This window comes from Panicum virgatum, chromosome 9K (genome assembly GCF_016808335.1).
Source record: "Panicum virgatum strain AP13 chromosome 9K, P.virgatum_v5, whole genome shotgun sequence".
NCBI classification, from domain to species: Eukaryota; Viridiplantae; Streptophyta; class Magnoliopsida; order Poales; family Poaceae; genus Panicum; species Panicum virgatum.
In genome coordinates this window covers 11702158-11719636 of record NC_053144.1, presented here as the reverse complement: position 1 = coordinate 11719636, position 17479 = coordinate 11702158, and the positions used below count along the sequence as shown (strand labels likewise).

Sequence of the window (17479 nt, the reverse complement as noted above, 5' to 3'; positions counted from 1 at the left end):
TGGATCTATTTACTAATATATATGTGGAACATAGAAAGAAAATTATTAGTGACAAAATAAATAGAATTCAGGTGGAACCTTAAAGTTGTTCACTGTAGAGAGACATGCTAATAAACTAGTCACTGGATGTAAAGAAAAAATAAGTAAAAGGCCCATTAAATGCTAGCATTTGAAATTCCTAACTTTATGTAATGCTACCTTCTTCTGGTTCTTCAGCATGGTCTAGAAAAGGAGAGCTAGTTCTCGTGCTCTAGAGATACAACTTGCCGATTCAGAAAATATGAATTCCAGACAAACAATGATTTTTTCATGTAGCTGCATCAACATAAGGAGGGTCATCAAATGATTAAAAAAATTCCCTTGCCAAAATTACAATAAGGATAGATGAAGAACTACATACATAGGAAGGAATTGTTGTTGGAGTATCAAGATGGATAACCTAGGTATAAGGAATTACCTCAATGCAGTAGATCAAGTACGTTGTGATGTGGCCATGGCAGGAAACTTGGTGCTCCTGCGCGCTTGCTGAATCTACCAAGTGAGCATACATGAATTCCATCATCAAGTCCATTGGAGAATTGGAGAATAGTGAAAGGGTCCAGAGGTTGATCTTAGACGCATGTGCTAGGAGAACAGAACATCGGTAATTATACACTATTATGATTAAAATTGGAATGGATGAGAAGATGGAGAGACGTGGTGGCTGACTATTTGATTCGTTCTCCATGAAAGGCACCTAAATGACGTGAGTGGGAAGGAGAGAATTTTTGTGCCCCTTTAATTGTTGGTAGGTAGGAGCACGTCAAGGCACGAAGGAGTGGGAACGTGGATGATTGATGGAGGACTAATGCTGCCATTAGCTGTGGTGGTCTCTTGATCTGTCAAGGTGCTAAATAAAGAAGAGGGGAGGCTCTTGATCTACCAAGGTGCTGAGTAAAGATTAATTGCAAGGAGTAGGAATGGGAACAGACTCAGTAGTGGGGAGAGAGAGCATTTCATGATTAATTAAATGTGGGTGATGTGGCGACACAATGTACGGCCAGGATCTAGATATCTACGGAAGATCTAACGGTTGATACAAAAGTGATGATGTGGCTTTATGTGGTTGCAAGAAAATCAAAGTTAATGATGTTTAGTGGGGATCAACTATATATGTTTTATAGATACCCTACTAATGACCGGCCGCATTGATTCCCAATGCCAACCAAATTTATTTGTATTAAAGTTGCATCGCCGTGTTACTACACATATCCGCTTGAATAATTATTCCTCGTCAGCTTCAGCTACAGCACAGGCAATTTACTTTGTTTGATTAGAATATTCTGCGCTGCCTGATCTAATTTTATCGGTTTTAGGCCAATCCCGATAGAGAGTTTCATATTGATGTTTTCAAGATAGCCACATAAGCAAAAAGACTATGAAACAATGGTTGAAACTACCTCTCCCAATGCATAATTTCATATTGTGGTTTTTTAGGGTCTATGTTGCATTTACTTTCAAGACTCATAAAGTATTGGTATTTGTGTATAGAGAGTTTTATCTAGATGAAATTGGTTTCTTCTCTTTCTTCTTAAATTATATGCCATGTCATCATATAATCCTACATGATATGCTAATTAGTGTGCATGAAACTCCCATTGGGAGTGACCTTAATTGTGCATTGCCATTGTATTTGAAGAACACCGGGTCCAATATAATTTTATTTGTATTATTGTCCTAGATAGATATGATGACGTGCTTGCGGTACTGTGTTATTACTGTACTGCTCGTTAGCCTAGCACTAGGCCGTAGCACATTACTACTGTTTAGGCAAAATGCTAAGACCTGGGTTAACTAGCTAGGGAAAAGCAAACTGTGTGCTCTGTATGCGTACTTGATGCGTCCAACTCCAATCAGTCGGTTGAGTTCACTCACGTTGGAGTTGATGTGGGCCGTTAGTCATGTCACTCGTACTAAATTATTATTTGCGTATAGTACAGTAGCAGTAGAGAAAATAAAGCATAAAAAATTCCGATATTATCGTGTTAAATCTTAGCTTCCAGTAGACGACACGTTCGGCAAGACAAAATTATAACAATCTTAATCTTGAACGTACACGCATGCATGCACACGGAAGGAAAAGGGGGACGACGACAAAAAAAAAATCCATTCCCTTTCTACTTCGTCTTGAAAGATTCGGCCAAAATGTACCAAATTAAATTTCCATATGCCGAGCAAGCAATCTTTGCAAAGTACAAACTTGGAGGGAAGCAAATATGAACGGAATATTTTACCGAGTTACGGTACGGAAAGAATATTTGTAAAATTCAAGCGGGGAGAAATAGTAAAATAATAAGGATCCGAATCGCTGGTGTGGTGTCACATGCCAGCGCATGCGGTCCGTGCCTCGGTATTCCCTCTCTCAGTGTTTGCATGTGCATGTTGTTGCTGCACAGCCTCAAGTAGTCACGTGTACGCACTCAGCCCTGTAAGAAAATACTAGAAAGTTTGTTCCAAAAAAAAGGAAAATATAGAAAAACAAAGCAACTTCTCGAGGAAATTAAACAATGGCATCCATTTCTAAGGCCCTAAGGGGACAAATTACCATATTACCCATTTTCCTTCTCAAAACAAAAGGCATTTAGCAAATGCATAGGAGCAGTGTAAATCTTTCGTGTATGTAGAATTGAAAAGGTCAAACTCATATATTTGACTGTACCTCGTATATACTCCCTCCTTTTTATATGGAGGCTAATCTGATTGTACAAAATCATGCTTTTACTACTAAAGATAAATCTAATAATATGTAAATTATAGGGCTAAACATAATACCATTTTATTTAAACAAAAAATCTTATTATTGTGATTTTGTAACTATTAACGAAATATGCTGCAACCAAAGATCAATTTTGAAAATTTAACATGCGCAAACCAAAAGAAAACATACTAATAAGTGGATATACTCTGTGATTAAACATAACATGTTATTAAGACTGCCATTTTCCTGCTAATTTGCTTGTCCTTGTAGCTATAGTTTCAAGTTACATATGGGAATCATGATTGCAACACTTTATAAGCAGCCTAATAAGGTTAATATCATACCATTTTAATTTATTTTTTGTTATACAAATAGGCAAATGGAACCTCCTGCGTAAGCCTCACGAAGGTAGAATTTTTCCATATATATGTTGCAACATTTTTCAAAATGGTGTTTGCATGATTGCAATAGGTCTCAATTTGGTTCCATTTAGGTCAAATTTGGGTGAAACGTGAAAGTTAAGGCAATATATACAAATGTGATATATCAATTATTCACTTTTTTATGCAGTTCAATCATTTTCAGGCAGATCTTAGGGAAGATGGGTCTTAACAAAAATATCTCTATCCAAGATATGTGCTAAAGGTCCATGCAATAAATGGGCCCACATGTGTTGTATAGTTTGTTATCCGTGTCGCGTAAGTGCCGAAAAATCTAAGATTCGAATAAAATCTGAGATTTTGAACGTATGCGAATATATAAACCCTCCCTTAATTTATACCCTAGATACGAATGCGTACCATTGAGAATATTGTATTTTTATTAGTCATATAAAATGCTTATGAATAGCAACATCATGTGGATTTAGTTGAGATGGTATACACCAGATACCAAAAGAAATATGGGGCTTTGATTCCTACCAAGATTCAGATCCTATCAAATTCTCTTCCCGTACGTATGACACCAAACTATAAAAAATACCCACGACAGAGCTAAAGTATAGATATAAGAGCTATGCATTTTATGGTATAGATATAAGACCAGTATGGAAAAAGATCAAAACTGTGCATTGATCACTACTGTTCTTTTTCGCCATAAAAAGAAATGTGACAGCACCTCACACTGCTAGCGTTCGGCAGGCTGGAGCTGGAGTGGTGTGAGAGAAAAACACTGTTACCTGGCTGGTGGCTGGATGCTATTGTTGGAGCGATGTGAGAGAGAAATACTGTAGGACTGGAGGCTGGTGCACCAGCCGAACACGGTGACTAAAACATTTGTCAAAGCTTCCATTTCCTTGACCACGACAAATCCGACTCGGTCCCCTCTGTGTCAAAATTCGGTGAGCCCCGGAAAGCGAAGGCAGTATATCCGAATTCCGATGGCGAAGTTCCTCCCTCGCCTCACATTCAACCAGCGTGATACTCGCACAAAATCTACTGGCCACACACCGGTTCATTGAACCTGGACGCTCCTCATTTTTGTCAAAAACATGTCCAGGTTCACTCCGAGGGCCGCGGTGACACGGCGCGAGGTTTCCCCGGCCAGCCCCCAAGATAAGAAAACGAAAGGAAACCTTTGCGGTGGCTGGCCGCCTCCGACACCTCGGAGCTCGCGCGGATACCGTGTGGTCTCCCTACTGGCAATCTGGCGTGGCGCCACTGCACAGCAGCGTGGGCAGCGGCGAAAGGTTCCGGCACTCGCGGGCTCGGGGCAGCCGGTTTCGTGGCGGCCAAAGTTCGGTGCGGATTCCGGCCGGGGGCCGGCCAGTCCCACGGAATCACTCGCTGCCTGCAACTTGCTTTGCTTGCATGGCTCGCTCCGAGTGGCGCATGCATCCCGCGAGCGAATGGCGATGCTGCCCGCTGCCATGCCGGGGTGGTGGTCACGCGTTCGCCTGCTCCCACTCCCAGTCCCTTGCCCTCTGGTTCTCCGTTGCAACTGCTGACGGTTCGTGAAGGCTGGTAGCAACGGAACGGCTCCGTTGGTCAGTTACGCTGCTAACGCGCACGCACCAGTGCGTTACAGCGATTGGAAAGATGAGCTACTGCTGCTGGTATTGGTTGTTCAAACAAACTTTAAAAAATTACTAGGTGAGGCAAGGCGTAGAAGAAAACAAGAGACGAAAAGGGAAAGGATCCAGCGGGGGGAGGTGGCGGCCGGCGGGCACGCAGACAAACCGGCCGGAGAGCCGGGACACGCAGGTCCAAAACCACCCGCATCAGCGGCCAGATCGCCGGTGGACTAGGCCGGGTACCACCTTTACTCCACGGCCGCCCAGATTTGAATTACTCGTAAATAGGGAGGGGCAAAGCGGAAAAAAGGCACCGCATTTTCTTTTCCGAGGGAAAACCGGCGGAGCTCCTCCTTTAAATAGCGGCCCTCGCCTCCAGCCATTCCCCCCCATCCCTCTCCCCGGCAAGCGAATCCAGCCGCCCCCCGATCCCCGCCCTCCACTCCCGGGCCGGAGACCGCGCCGCCGCCAGCCATGGGAATGGGGCCGCTCGAGAACGCCGCGTCGGCCGTCGACGCCGCGGCCGCGGTGGAGGCCGCCCTCCTCCCCTCGGCGGCCGCCGCCGCGGCGGTCGTCGTCCCGGCCGCGCCCTCGGCGGCGGGGTCCTACGCGGTGCTGCAGTGCGGCGAGGACTCGGAGTACGTGCGCAAGGCGTACAGCGGCTACTTCCAGGTGTTCCGGGCGCTGCTGGAGGAGGACGGCGAGGCGTGGCGCGTCTACCGCGCGCCCCGCGGGGAGCTCCCCACCGACGCCGAGGCGGCCGGCTTCGACGGCTTCGTCATCTCCGGGAGCTGCGCCGACGCGCACGGCGACGAGCCCTGGATCCTCGCGCTCGTCGACCTCATCCGGCGGCTCCACGCCGCCGGCAAGCGCATCCTCGGCGTCTGCTTCGGCCACCAGGTGCCAGTCCCGCCCCGCTCGTCTCTGTTGGTTCCGGTTCGATTGCTGTTGGTTGGCTGGTTGCTGTTCTCTCGGGGTCGTCTTGTTCCTCCCGCCCGCGCGTCGCTGGGGACAGAGCAGGAGCAGCTGGTAGGAGAGGCGTTGTTGTAGCGCCTTCTCTAGGGGCTCACCACCCGTACCAGCACCGCTCGGTAAAAACTCGAGCTTTTTGTCTTTTTTACGGCCGGTAATTAGATTAAGGAACGAGCTGGTCCAGGGAAGGAAATGATGGTACTGTTAGTGGGAACAGACGGCATGAGAGACCATCACACGCTAGAAAAGGGAAATGCCAAACTTCTCATGGTTTTGTACTTCAATGGCAGTCAAAAGCCATCAAATTAGTAACGTCTGAGATGCGCCATTTTATGTCTGAATAAAACGGACTCTAGGGCCATATAAAAATGGAGTTACAAGCTAATGTGCCTGCATTTTTCAACTTAAATAAAATAAGGGCAAAGAAAAACACAAAGGCCTAGAGGAACTGATAGTGGGCCCGCACCATCGGCAAGGCCCGTGGTTGTGGCCAGAATCCTCCCGGCTCTCTCGGGGTCGCCTCACCCGAGCCCCACCTGTCTGTCATGTGAGCTCTGCCATCTGGTCGTTTTCTTTCGTTTCATCTGACCATCCCACTTCATTAAGCCCCTGTTTGATTCCTGTCTAAGCAACCAAGCGGACCCACACTGCTGATTAGAGTACACGAACGCCCCGCTAGTCTAGCTTAGCAAGCCTCCATCTCATCAGAGAAAAAAAAAAGTTAAGATTCCAGCCTGGCCTCGCTGAGTTCACGTGGGGTGACGTGGCCGTGTTAACTCAGCTGTCGTTGGTCACACTCCCACACAAACAAAAAGGTTCCCTATTCTCTTCTCTCTCTCTCTCTCTCTCTCTCTCTTGCGAGATCCCCCTCGTCCTCTGCCTAGTAGCAGGTAGCCGGATCATTTTGATTTGGCGCGCAAACCACACCTGCAATTTAAAATGCTCCGGGGGGAACACAAATGGCATGACGCGTCTCGCCGGTGAGATTGCTTTTGAAATGAAGCTACTACTAGCGGACCGGCTCGCGATCATCCAAAGGGTGTGTGCGCCGTGCTAGCGTTCGGCGGCTTAACAATTTCCTTTCTTCAAACCAGATCATGCCTGGGCCGCAAACCTTGACCACATGACGAGGAATCCTCCTCCCCTAACCTTGCCCCTCAAAAAGAAGAGAGTTTCTACATGCAAGAAAAGGTTCGAGTTTCATGTTGAAACTGAAATTTGGGGAAAACTAGACACATTTTAAATAAGGCTTCATTCAGATAGGTACAGTGCACGAGAGTGTCATCATCACCTAGTTACGACCAGGGCGTTTTGGAAGAAGAGGAATCCAGGGGCCAGCGGCCTTTCTCGTTAGGCTTGCGGCTACCGTCCGCCAGAGCTGGAGCTGTTTCTTTAGGTGGAGAACCTCGAGTTGGATTGTTCTTGGAGCCGGTCGCCATCAGATACAACTCCCTGATTTTTGACTCGTTAATGTAAACCTAGGATGTGTACCCCCAACTGAATGTCATAAGGCTCGGGATGCAATCATGCCATGCGCAAAGTCATGGGCCTCCGGAGCCGTACAAGCACTGCCGTTGAACACAGGCAGAGCGGCGAGAGCAGGTCTGCATGTTCGTCGACGGCGACAGCGACAGCTGCCAAGATCGGACAGTGAGAGCACTGCGCAGCCGAGTGCGGACATGGTTCGTGTCCGTTGCACCTCGATCGCTTGTTCCCGAAGGGAAGGCGGCGCGTCGAGTTAGATCTCGCGGCGCTGTCCGGAGGTGCCGGTCGATGCTTCCCGTCACGCCCAGCCTTGTCCGCGTCCTCGCTCTCGCACATGGCTACGGATCCGAGGAGAGAGAAAGGCGGTGGGCGGACGCGACCTGTTGCCGGCCCCGGCATTGTTAATGGCCGCCCCCCGGCGTCAGCGAACCCCTGACCGGAACGCGTTTAGAGCCAGGTGTCAGCTTAATTATTCCGCTCCCGTCACTCGCGACCTAGTCCACCGTACCCTCTGAGGCTCTGAGTCTCTGACCCCCATAACAATTTTACATTTTTTTTGAAAGGATATTTTACATTTTTTAGCATTTGGGAAATTTTGTATGTATATAAATGTTCGGTACTGCAATGTGAGTGTTTTTTTTTCAGATTATTAAGCTTTTTTTTGGGAACATTTCAGATTATTAAGCTTGACAACTGACGGAAGTGCTTGTTTGGTGTTGGTACCTGCAGATCCTGTGCCGCGCGCTGGGCGGGCGGACGGGGCGGTCGACCAAGGGGTGGGACATCGGGGTGAGCTGCATCCACCCGACGGCGGCGGCGGCGAGGCTGTTCGCGCCGCTGAAGCTGCCGGTGCACATGCCGGTGATCGAGTTCCACCAGGACGAGGTGTGGGAGCTGCCCCCCAACGCGGAGGTGCTGGCGCGCTCGGACAAGACCCGCGTCGAGATGTTCCGCCTCGGCGACCGCGTCATGGGCGTCCAGGGCCACCCCGAGTACAGCAAGGACATCCTCATGAGCATCGCCGACCGCCTCCTCCAGCGCGACCTCATCCTGGTGAGCTTTGTTTGTCCATGCTCGAGGATTGATCCAGAGACCAAGAATTCTGAAGAAACTAAACTGTGCAAGTGCTGAACGCTCTGTATGGTCTGGAATCTTTGTGCTCGCAGGACTGCCAGGTGGACGTGGCGAAGGCGAGCTTCGACGTGCGGCAGCCGGACAAGGAGCTGTGGAAGAAGGTGTGCAGGGGCTTCCTCAAGGGGAGGCTCACATCGCAGCAGCAGCAGGTGGTGGCGCTATAGCATGCTGCTACACTAGTTTCATGGGGAGGGGAGGGAGCCAAGCTAAAGGGGGGGGGGGGGGGGGGGAATTGGGAGCATTGGGATGCCTAGATTAACTCATCCTTATTTTGTGCTTCAGAGCTCAGAGTTTGTACAGGAACTACTACTTATCCGAAGCATTAATAAAAGAGAAAAAAATGGTTGGTTGGTTTTTTATCAATCCCTGGCCCCAGTCCGTTCTCAGATTGCGAGCTCTGGTGCCCCCGCACAGTACAGCGGTTCCTTCCATCTTTTCGTTGTGGACCCAAGGCCCTGTTTAGTTTGAAGTAGCACAAGTAACACAAAAATTTTGACTAATAATTAGGGGTACTAAATAAAGACAATTTACAAAACTAACTCCACAACCCTGCGCTACTTCACGAGACGAACCTAATGAGGCCTTTGACCGCACGATTAGAGGATGGTTACTGTATCATCACTGTAGCCAATCATCGATTAATTACTGTTATTAGATTCGTCGTGAAAAGTTACACCCATCCGTGAAAAGATTTTACAAATAAACTTCGTTTAGTACTTCATACATGTGAGATTCTTTTTTCGGGAATTGTGTGCCCTACCCGTGTTACGCAAACCAAACAGGGCCTTGGGTCCACAAGCCAGTCAGATGTCACATCCAGAGCGCTGTCAAAGCCTATCATGGAGGAAAGCCGGAACTCGGGGGGACCAAAATTAGCAGAACAGGATCTGCTCCATCAGAACAGTGACTCACAATTAAGAACTTTCTGATCGAAATTCATCTCTTGCATCTGAGGCGTGCACAAAACCAACCCCAACAGTGCGCACCAACCTGGAGCTGTGCGCTTTCTTCATCATCAGAGCGAGACGAGCAGGTGAGCCCCCCAGACCGGACCGCCGGACACGACGTCCGGCCGGCGACGGGGATCCCGGTGGTGGCCTACACGATCCAGCCGAGGATGCCCCTGCACGCTGGGAGATTTGGCCCGGTGCTCCGGTGGCTTTTCCAGCCAGCCACGTACGCGCCACCACCCATCCGCGCGCGGCCGCACGCTGCTGTTCTGTCCAGCCGGCCCCATCCTCGCCGGAATATATTCCCCGCGAACGTCCGAGAGCGGCGTCCGGAGCCCCGACAGACAGACGCGGGCGGTGGGCAGGCCGCGGCGAAGCGTGGGGCCCGGCGTTCAGCGGCCGCGCTGGCGGTCCCAGCTCGCGTCTCCGGCCGCCGGAAACCGCCGGCTCGGGACCCCGGCTGCCGATCTAGGTCTGATCTTGGCGTGCACAAGGCCTTGCAGTGTTCACCATCCGTGCGCAGTTAACTAGTTAGAGGTTTGTTGTAGTTTGTTGGGCTGGATCATTCTCTTTTTCTAATGAAAATATGCTTGCTGTTGAGCACGGCTAGCTGGGCCTTTGCCGTTAGCATTGCCCACATTTTGCACGAGACGAGAACATGAAAGCGGCTATGGGAACACTGGTAGGAGTATACGTAGTACCGAACTGTGCTACCGGGTATTATAGAGTCAGATTGTAATAGCACTGATGTTCAATGAATGAAAGCCTGTTCTACTCAAAAAAAAAAAAAGTGCTGCGCCGACAGCCAACCACGCGCAAAAGCACCACCGTTTGCAGATAAGGCGACGGGTGTGTCCAGGTGCAGTGAACCTCCTCGAGCCGTGCTGCTCCTTGACACGGATAGATGAGCGTATCCATCGCGATGCTCGTGAAGCTGGCTGCAGCTTGCATTGTGGACCAGGAGCAGCCAGAACCGCACCTCGGCACCTCGGCGGCACGAACTTGGGGGCTTCCAGATGTGACCTCTCGAATCTAAATAAGTCATATGTTTGGATTCAGGTGCAATGTCCAGTAATATTTAAATTTAATATTATTCCATTCAAACAGAAATGATAATGAGGTGAACTAAACTTTAGCTAAGATTAAACATTTTAGCAAGAAAACAAATGCTAATAGGTGCTAAAATTTAGCACTTAAAGCATCTCCGAGAGCTCTTGTATTTTGTTTTCTAAATATGGAGTTTGTAGACTCTTAATAAAAATAGAAAAGCACCTAATTTTATGGGGTAGTCCAAGAGACTAGGTAAAGTGGGATAGCTATATTCAAAATTGGGTTCACGTCATCCAATTTCATTGGCCCTTACAATTCCACCGTGTCGTTACCCCAGGACTGGGGTACCCCCTCTTGCTGTATCTAGGCAAGAGTCTCGTAGTTATTCTTAACTACGCCCAGACGGCCGAGCAGCCAGACCCCTGTGGTCCGGAGCCCTACTCTCCCGGCAAACGGCCCCAGGACCCGTTCCCCGCTTGGGAAGGGCCCAGTGACGCCACGTTTCCGGGAAGTAGGTAGTCCTCAGCCAAAACAGCTAGGGGCCCCGGACCTCCCGCGGAGCCCCGGACCTCCCAGGGAGTCCCGGACCCCCGCCGGGTCCCGGACCCTCATATGCTATCCGGACCTCTCAGCAAGGAGGGAACAGACACCCCGCCTGGGGGGTCCGGAGCCGCCACGTGTCCACAGGCGCAGGCACGCGCGCGGCTGCGAGGCTTCCTCAGGAAGACTCGCCCACCTACCGCATTCAATGCGGAGACGTTAAGTGCGCTCTGCCACAGCAGAGCCCGAGGAGATTTTTGCCAGGCTGTACTGTTGGTCGCGCGTTACCAAAGTACACAGTACAGCCGCTGGCACCACTCATGCCACGCGCGCTAGTCTGCCACGCCAGTTAGATACAACAACTCGGCGACAGAGTATCATAACGCCTACGCGGTAGACCCAACAGTCTACGCCGCAACCTACACTACCTCAACGGGCGCCTCGCCGATGGGACAGGAGAAGACCCCCCTCGGTCAGAGAGTCTACAAGACGATGAAGTGTATCCGGCAAGAGATTCTCCATCACTGTAGCTCCATTAGTGTCCATTTAGTATAGTATACATCTTTGTTGGACCCACCTGTCGGGGTCCAATACCTGTGTACGCGCCCTCCTTGCTCTATAAAAGGGAGACGCCCGTTAGAGAAAGGGTGAGGTCCAGAAGAGGACTGGAAGACAGAGGATAGACTCATCCACCGACACAAGAGCAATACTACTCTCAAGTTGACGTAGGGTATTACACTCCGGCGGCCCGAACCACTCTAAAATCCTCGAGTGTTCATGTGTTCTTGCTAGAGGGGTAGATCGGTCGAATAGCTTGCACTTTCCCGAGTATCCACCCTCAGGGATTAGACGAGTGCACTATGCCACCCGACTGTGGCCCTCCTCTTAGAGCCACGACACACCGCGATCGATCTGTTCGGGATGCGCTGGACATGAGCGCCGCTGCCCCTTAACTCGCGTCGTCGCCCTTGGATGACGTAGCGCCGCCGCCCCTGGACGTGAATCCGACCCTTGGACGTGAGTGCCACTCCTCCTTGAAGCTGCATCGCCTGGACGTGAGTGCCGCTGGCTGCCCCTGATGTTGCACCGTGTGGACGTGGAGGCCAAGACCATCGGCAATGGTGCCTGGGCGGACGTGGATGCTCGGCAAGGCAACGTTGGAAGCTGGATCAAATTGATGTGAGGTATCGTGACGTGCTCACTTCAATGGCTGTGTTTAGATTCGTAAAATGATAGTAAAAAGAATCACATCGGACACTGTAGTACACTGTAGCACTTTTCGTTTGTTTGTGGTAATTGTTGTCCTATCATAATCTAACTAGGCTCAAAAGATTCGTCTCGTCGTGTACATCAAAACTATGCAATTAGTTTTTTTATTTATTTATATGTAATACTCCGTGCATGAGGCAAAAGATTTTATGTGATAGGTGAATAGCGAAGTTTGGAGAGAGAAATTTTGGAACTAAACACAGCCAATGTAGTTACTTTTCGTTCTTTACTGGAAGTTGGATCAAATCGATCTGTTCACGCGCATGGAAGGGGGCAGCACGCGCGGGAGTGCCGGATGCCGAGCGCTCGGCGCTGGGCATCTTTGCCCAGCGGTGCCCCTGGGATACAAAATCAGGATAGAAGATGGGGAATATAGAATATCTGTTGGGTAGGATTGTTTTGTGTTTCTCTTCTTTATTTAGCCAACTCACCCAAGATAAAAGAACTCTTGGAGACGCTCTTAACTTTAGCTTTTACAAATAGGTTCTATGTTTGTTCATATTCCAGAGTATGCTTGGACTTGGGGCGATTGAGTGCTCCTCTGATTGTGAAGTTTAATCGTGCTACTTAACAACCTCGGTACGAAAAATTTACATATTGTAATAGTTGATTTCACGATGGATCTAATAATATAATTTTTATGTTATTAGTCTCTGCGGTTATTTTGCTACTTACCGTCAGAGTAAAATATTTAATTTAAAAAAATCTAGACGTAGCTATATTTTAGGATGGAGTAAGAAAGTAATTTCTCACTCACCCAGCATGCGATTTTTTTCACCCGCGGATTGCGTTTGAACCTGCTGGCAAGAGCTTCGCGAGCGCACAACCAGCAGCTGAGCAGCATAAGGCCAGCACAAAAAATATCAGTCATTCTAGCACGTTAACGTCCAGGTCGTACACACGCCTTGAATCGTGTTTTTCTTCCTTTTTATGTTTGACGACGGAAACGCAAGCATTCATTAACCATTGTCTCTATACAGGTCGGCAGGTCGTGAGATCCAAAGTTTGGTAATGATCCGTCTACATATGGACAGCCTCGTCTATCCTACCAGTACCGTAAGCAGCTAACGAGCTGAACAATCTGCGATCTCATTGCACATTCAATAAATTCATGACATCAAATTTCTGATCTGCCCTGAAGCCATATACGAAAACCGCAAAAGTTTTCAGGGATTTATAGCCAGCCTTTCCAGTTGTTCTTGGAAAATAATTAGATCCATTATGAAATATATTTTATAATTTGCTTATTTGATGTGTTATATGTTAATGTTCTTCTCTATAAATTTGATCAAACTAGCTAGAAACATGCGTAGATGCGTAGCAACTTTAGGCAATGTCTGCTTCTGAATTAAATAAAAGCTACAATAAAAGAGGAATTTTCTACGTAGAGGCCATGTTAAATATGTAAGCAAAAAGTACGATGAGAGCATTGATGCGTCGCATGTGCAGTCCCTTCAGTTCCGTCTCCGCGATACCACGACAACGAGCAAGCCCAGGCGGTCATCCACCACGAACATAAGCTCACAATTCGCCAAGCGTACAGGACGAAAACGGGCCAGAACCACAGCAGTTTGCGCCCACAATCAATTGGCTAGAGGACACGTCATAACGTATATTGCCTCAGTTCCGAAATGTAGCACCAATATAGGTCATTTCATCTTTTAAGATTCATACTATTTACTATATATCTAAATAATATTTGGAGTGGCGGAGGCAAGATTGAGCTCAGAAAGGGCTCTCCTCTTCTTTCTCCTCTTCTCTCATTTTTCTTCCTCAAATTTGTAAGGGAGGCTTCATGAGATTTCCAAAGGTAGGACGTCCAAACCCACCACTGAATCCGCCACAGAATATTTGTATATCTAGATGCTAGTAAAATCTATGAACGTAATAAAGCCAAAACAACCTATATTTTATAATAGGAGTACTAAACATCACAAAACGAATCAAAGAAGCAGGGGCTGCTACACAGAACAAACTTAATCCCAAGATCACTGCTTGATTCAAATATTTATAATCATCAGTGCTATAGAAGTCTGCACCAACAATATAGGATAGCTGAATGTACTACTCCCAGGATAACAGAACATTACCACAACCTCAACAGCATGCACCAATGATAATGGCCACGGCACACAACATCAGGTTGTGGCTGCAGTTCATAGTTTCACTTAAGTCTTATTAATGAAAGTGAAAAGGGAACCCAGGAATCAACTCCAATGAAGCAGCAGCTTAAGCTGTGGCGCCACCCCGGCGGCACTCGTTCAGCATGTCAAGGTAGAACTGGCACTTGCTGATGTCGCTGCCATAGTGGTTGAGACACTGCATCATCAATCAAGAAACATGAGAACATATCACCAGGCAACCACAATCAGACAGATTCAAGAAAAGCATTAACCATGACGCCAACTCAATCTATATTACAGTATAGCAGGTATTTTATGATTAGATCTTCAATTTCTACAAGAGTTAGGCAACCCAGATGAGTAGCCAAGAGTGATTGCAGTAAACTATTAAGATAAGAGTTAGACAACATAAGGGGGCAAGTGTTTCATACGTCTTGGAAGGCCTTGGAATGGTTGCCACAAGAATCAGCGTTCATCATCGGAGCAGCGGGAGCAGTAGCAGCCGCCTCCGAGACAACAGTCTCATGCTGAATGGTACGGGGGCCCATTACAGCATCAACAGCTCTGTGTGCCATGGCACTGCCAGTACCAAATGCCATACCTATAAAATTGCATTTATAAGAATTAATTCAAGGACAAGGGATTTTGTTATATTTCAATGAACATCCAAAAAGTACAAGCTTTGAATAACACCTTGAGCAATTGTGGACCCAATTCCTCCAAGGATGGAGCCACCACCACTCTGAGCAGGAGCTGGAGGAGGAGCCTGGCGCGCTGCAAAAAGGAATTTTCAGCTGCTACATTAGGAACAGGAATGCAATATAAACTGAAACAGTGATTCCAACGTAAACTGAAATGAAATTAACTTGATCCCAGTGGAGTGGAATAAACAATTTAAGAAGTGCCGTTGATTATGGATGCTGAAAATACATTCTACTACGTAGAATAGATTTTTACAAATCCTTCTACATATTATAAACACAACTGAAGTCACAGCATACTTCTGTCATAATATAATATTGCAATGTTTTAACCAAGATACCCATGCAACAACACCAAAATAAAATCAAATGTCATGTCACAAGACATTAATTATATTGTTGCAAATCACAAAAGTACCTGGCTGTGGCGGGTTCCTCATCGGAGCAGCACGCGGAGCAGGGCGCGACGCAGACCTTCCTGCCATTAAAAATTAGTGTAAGCATCAAAATTTTTAGAAGCCAGTGGCATAGTTTATCATATGATGAGTGAACTGAAACATGATTTCAAAATTTTCAGGCACTACAGTTAAGATCCCTTCCCTCAAAAGATCCCATTTCTTACTGTAGGAATATATGTTACTGTTGGAATCAATCTAAGAAGGGATGAACAAAGAACAAGATCCCTTCCCTCAAAAGATCCCATTTGTTATGTGCCCCTGTCTGAACCAAATGCATATATACAAATCACAGCAATTGGTTATTCGAGAAGCACATCATGTGTTGCAAAGATTAGTATCCCAGTCTTTAATTATTTTCATAATGCTAAAATACACACAACAAAACCACTGTTATCTGAACCAAACAAATCAGTCAAACAATTTGCCTTGGGAGTGTTTGTTGTATATCCATATGAAGTCATCCAATCTAGTAAATCTGAATCTGATAAGAGGACAACAGAAACAAACAGAAGCATGAAAATGCTAATGTATGGCTCCTCAAAGACCACCTCTAATAAAAGAATTGTGCTCTAATCTGAATTAGCCAACATGACTTTGTCAACAGCATCTCTATGTGCCTCCTAACTAAACCAAGATAGTATGTACAACTATAATGGCTACTCAAAAAGGCAAATAATATTGAATTCTAACTTCGGTTAAAATTATTAGCAGGGTAATATAACTGAATGTCTAAGGCTGCTTGGGGGGCACTTCTTGGTAGAGAAGATGAGGCGCCCCCTCAAAAGGCCAAAGTGAGCATCAGATGCCCATTGCTATGTGCCTCCTAACTAAACCAAAACAGTACACAGAACTGTAATGGCTACTCAAAGAGGCATTTCTCAAAGGTTAAATGGATTGCATCCGCTGCATGCAGACAAGTTCCACAAGAACACTAAACACCTCATAGTTTCACATGATTTATGTAAATCTATATGAAACCCGAACGAGAAAGGGTCAACGGAAACAACCCTTCCCACGTGGGGCTTCAGATTTGTTCTGTGCCCCTGTCTGAACCGCCTGCGAACGAGATATTATTTGCAACCGGTTATTCAAGAAGCAATCTGTTGCCTGCCGATTGACAGCCACCCGTTTCCTGTCTAACAGTTACCTAAACGGCCCGGAGACCCAGCCCATTCATCGCCTCGCCTTCCAACAGATCCGGCTATTTCTACGTCTAGGCATGTCAAACACGCGCAATCCTACCGCCAGAAGACGAACATCATTCCATTCCACACAATAACAAGCAGATAACAACATCGTAGGGATCAACTCGAAAAAACACCAAATCTACGCGCCCACCATAGATCCGGGAGGAGCGAGACACTACCCGTTCAACGCGAATAAGAACCGCATCCCGAATCGAAACCCTAGAAGGAGAGCGAGGGGACGGTTACCTGAGCTGCGGCGAGGCATGGTGGCGGCTGGAACGGGCGGCGGAGGAAACCCTAGCTTGTCGGCGAGGTGGGGAACGATTGAACAGGAAGAGGATACGAACGGGCAGGGGAAGGCTGAACACGGAGAGGGGCTTGGGTTTTATAGGCGGAGCCGGAGCCGGGACTTGAGAGATGATCCCCCCCCCCTGGTTGTTTGGCTCCCACTTTCTTGTGACGCCCAGAGGCTATCTTGCGAGACACGAAGATCTGACAGGTCGGGTCGCGCGGGGTGTGGTTGCGGGGGAAGACACGTGGGGTAAGCTACAGTGGGCCGGAATTGTCGGCCGCGTGAGGGGATAGAGTTCCGTTACAACCAGAGTATAGTATGCTTGGAATAGTCCAGATCCCACCAGGGTTAACGCTACTCACCGGTCCGGTCAAACCGGCAGGGTCCAGTACCGGTATACCGGACCGGTTTGACCGAAAACTGATCCAAACCGGTCGAAGTCAAATTTGAATTCAAAAGCCGCAGTGCAAATGGTTCGTACCGGCTTACCGGTCAGTTTGACCGGTAACCGGCCAAATTCAATTTTTTTCTTTTTTGTTTAAATTCAAATGCCCGCAAAGTATACTAAAT

General features: G+C 47.7%; 2 protein-coding genes, 1 long non-coding RNA gene and 2 other non-coding genes across 5 annotated transcripts; 1 reads left to right on the top strand and 4 right to left on the bottom strand.

Moving 5' to 3' along the window:
- LOC120648315 lies at positions 1 to 1450 on the bottom strand. Its single transcript, XR_005664899.1, has 2 exons — positions 458 to 1450; positions 1 to 315 (listed from the first exon to the last, which is right to left on the bottom strand). It is a non-coding gene; the product is annotated as an uncharacterized LOC120648315 (long non-coding RNA).
- A 3677-nt stretch (positions 1451 to 5127) lies between these two features.
- LOC120648314 (gamma-glutamyl peptidase 5-like) lies at positions 5128 to 8702 on the top strand. The gene is made up of 3 exons (XM_039925046.1): positions 5128 to 5648; positions 7935 to 8258; positions 8372 to 8702. Exons 1-3 carry the CDS (start codon positions 5223 to 5225, stop codon positions 8501 to 8503), a joined length of 882 nt encoding a protein of 293 aa, XP_039780980.1. The 5' UTR covers positions 5128 to 5222; the 3' UTR covers positions 8504 to 8702.
- A 5414-nt stretch (positions 8703 to 14116) lies between these two features.
- LOC120648313 (uncharacterized protein C6C3.02c-like) lies at positions 14117 to 17020 on the bottom strand. The gene is made up of 5 exons (XM_039925045.1): positions 16864 to 17020; positions 15391 to 15450; positions 14965 to 15045; positions 14703 to 14872; positions 14117 to 14467 (listed from the first exon to the last, which is right to left on the bottom strand). Exons 1-5 carry the CDS (start codon positions 16880 to 16882, stop codon positions 14378 to 14380), a joined length of 420 nt encoding a protein of 139 aa, XP_039780979.1. The 5' UTR covers positions 16883 to 17020; the 3' UTR covers positions 14117 to 14377.
- Positions 15610 to 15745, bottom strand: LOC120653113. Its single transcript, XR_005666796.1, has one exon. It is a non-coding gene; the product is annotated as a small nucleolar RNA snoR138 (small nucleolar RNA).
- On the bottom strand, positions 16154 to 16268 carry LOC120653100. The gene has a single exon (XR_005666784.1). It is a non-coding gene; the product is annotated as a small nucleolar RNA U19 (small nucleolar RNA).
- Positions 17021 to 17479: the final 459 nt, after the last annotated feature.

Coding starts and splice junctions, on each gene's coding strand:
- LOC120648314 (XM_039925046.1), top strand. CDS start 5,223: ATGGGAATGGGGCCGCTCGAGAACGCCGCGTCGGCCGTCGACGCCGCG. Junction 5,649..7,934: donor GCGTCTGCTTCGGCCACCAG/GTGCCAGTCCCG, acceptor TGGTACCTGCAG/ATCCTGTGCCGCGCGCTGGG. Junction 8,259..8,371: donor TCCAGCGCGACCTCATCCTG/GTGAGCTTTGTT, acceptor TTGTGCTCGCAG/GACTGCCAGGTGGACGTGGC.
- LOC120648313 (XM_039925045.1), bottom strand. Junction 15,046..15,390: donor GAGGAACCCGCCACAGCCAG/GTACTTTTGTGA, acceptor TCCTTTTTGCAG/CGCGCCAGGCTCCTCCTCCA. Junction 14,468..14,702: donor ATTCCAAGGCCTTCCAAGAC/GTATGAAACACT, acceptor TTGATGATGCAG/TGTCTCAACCACTATGGCAG.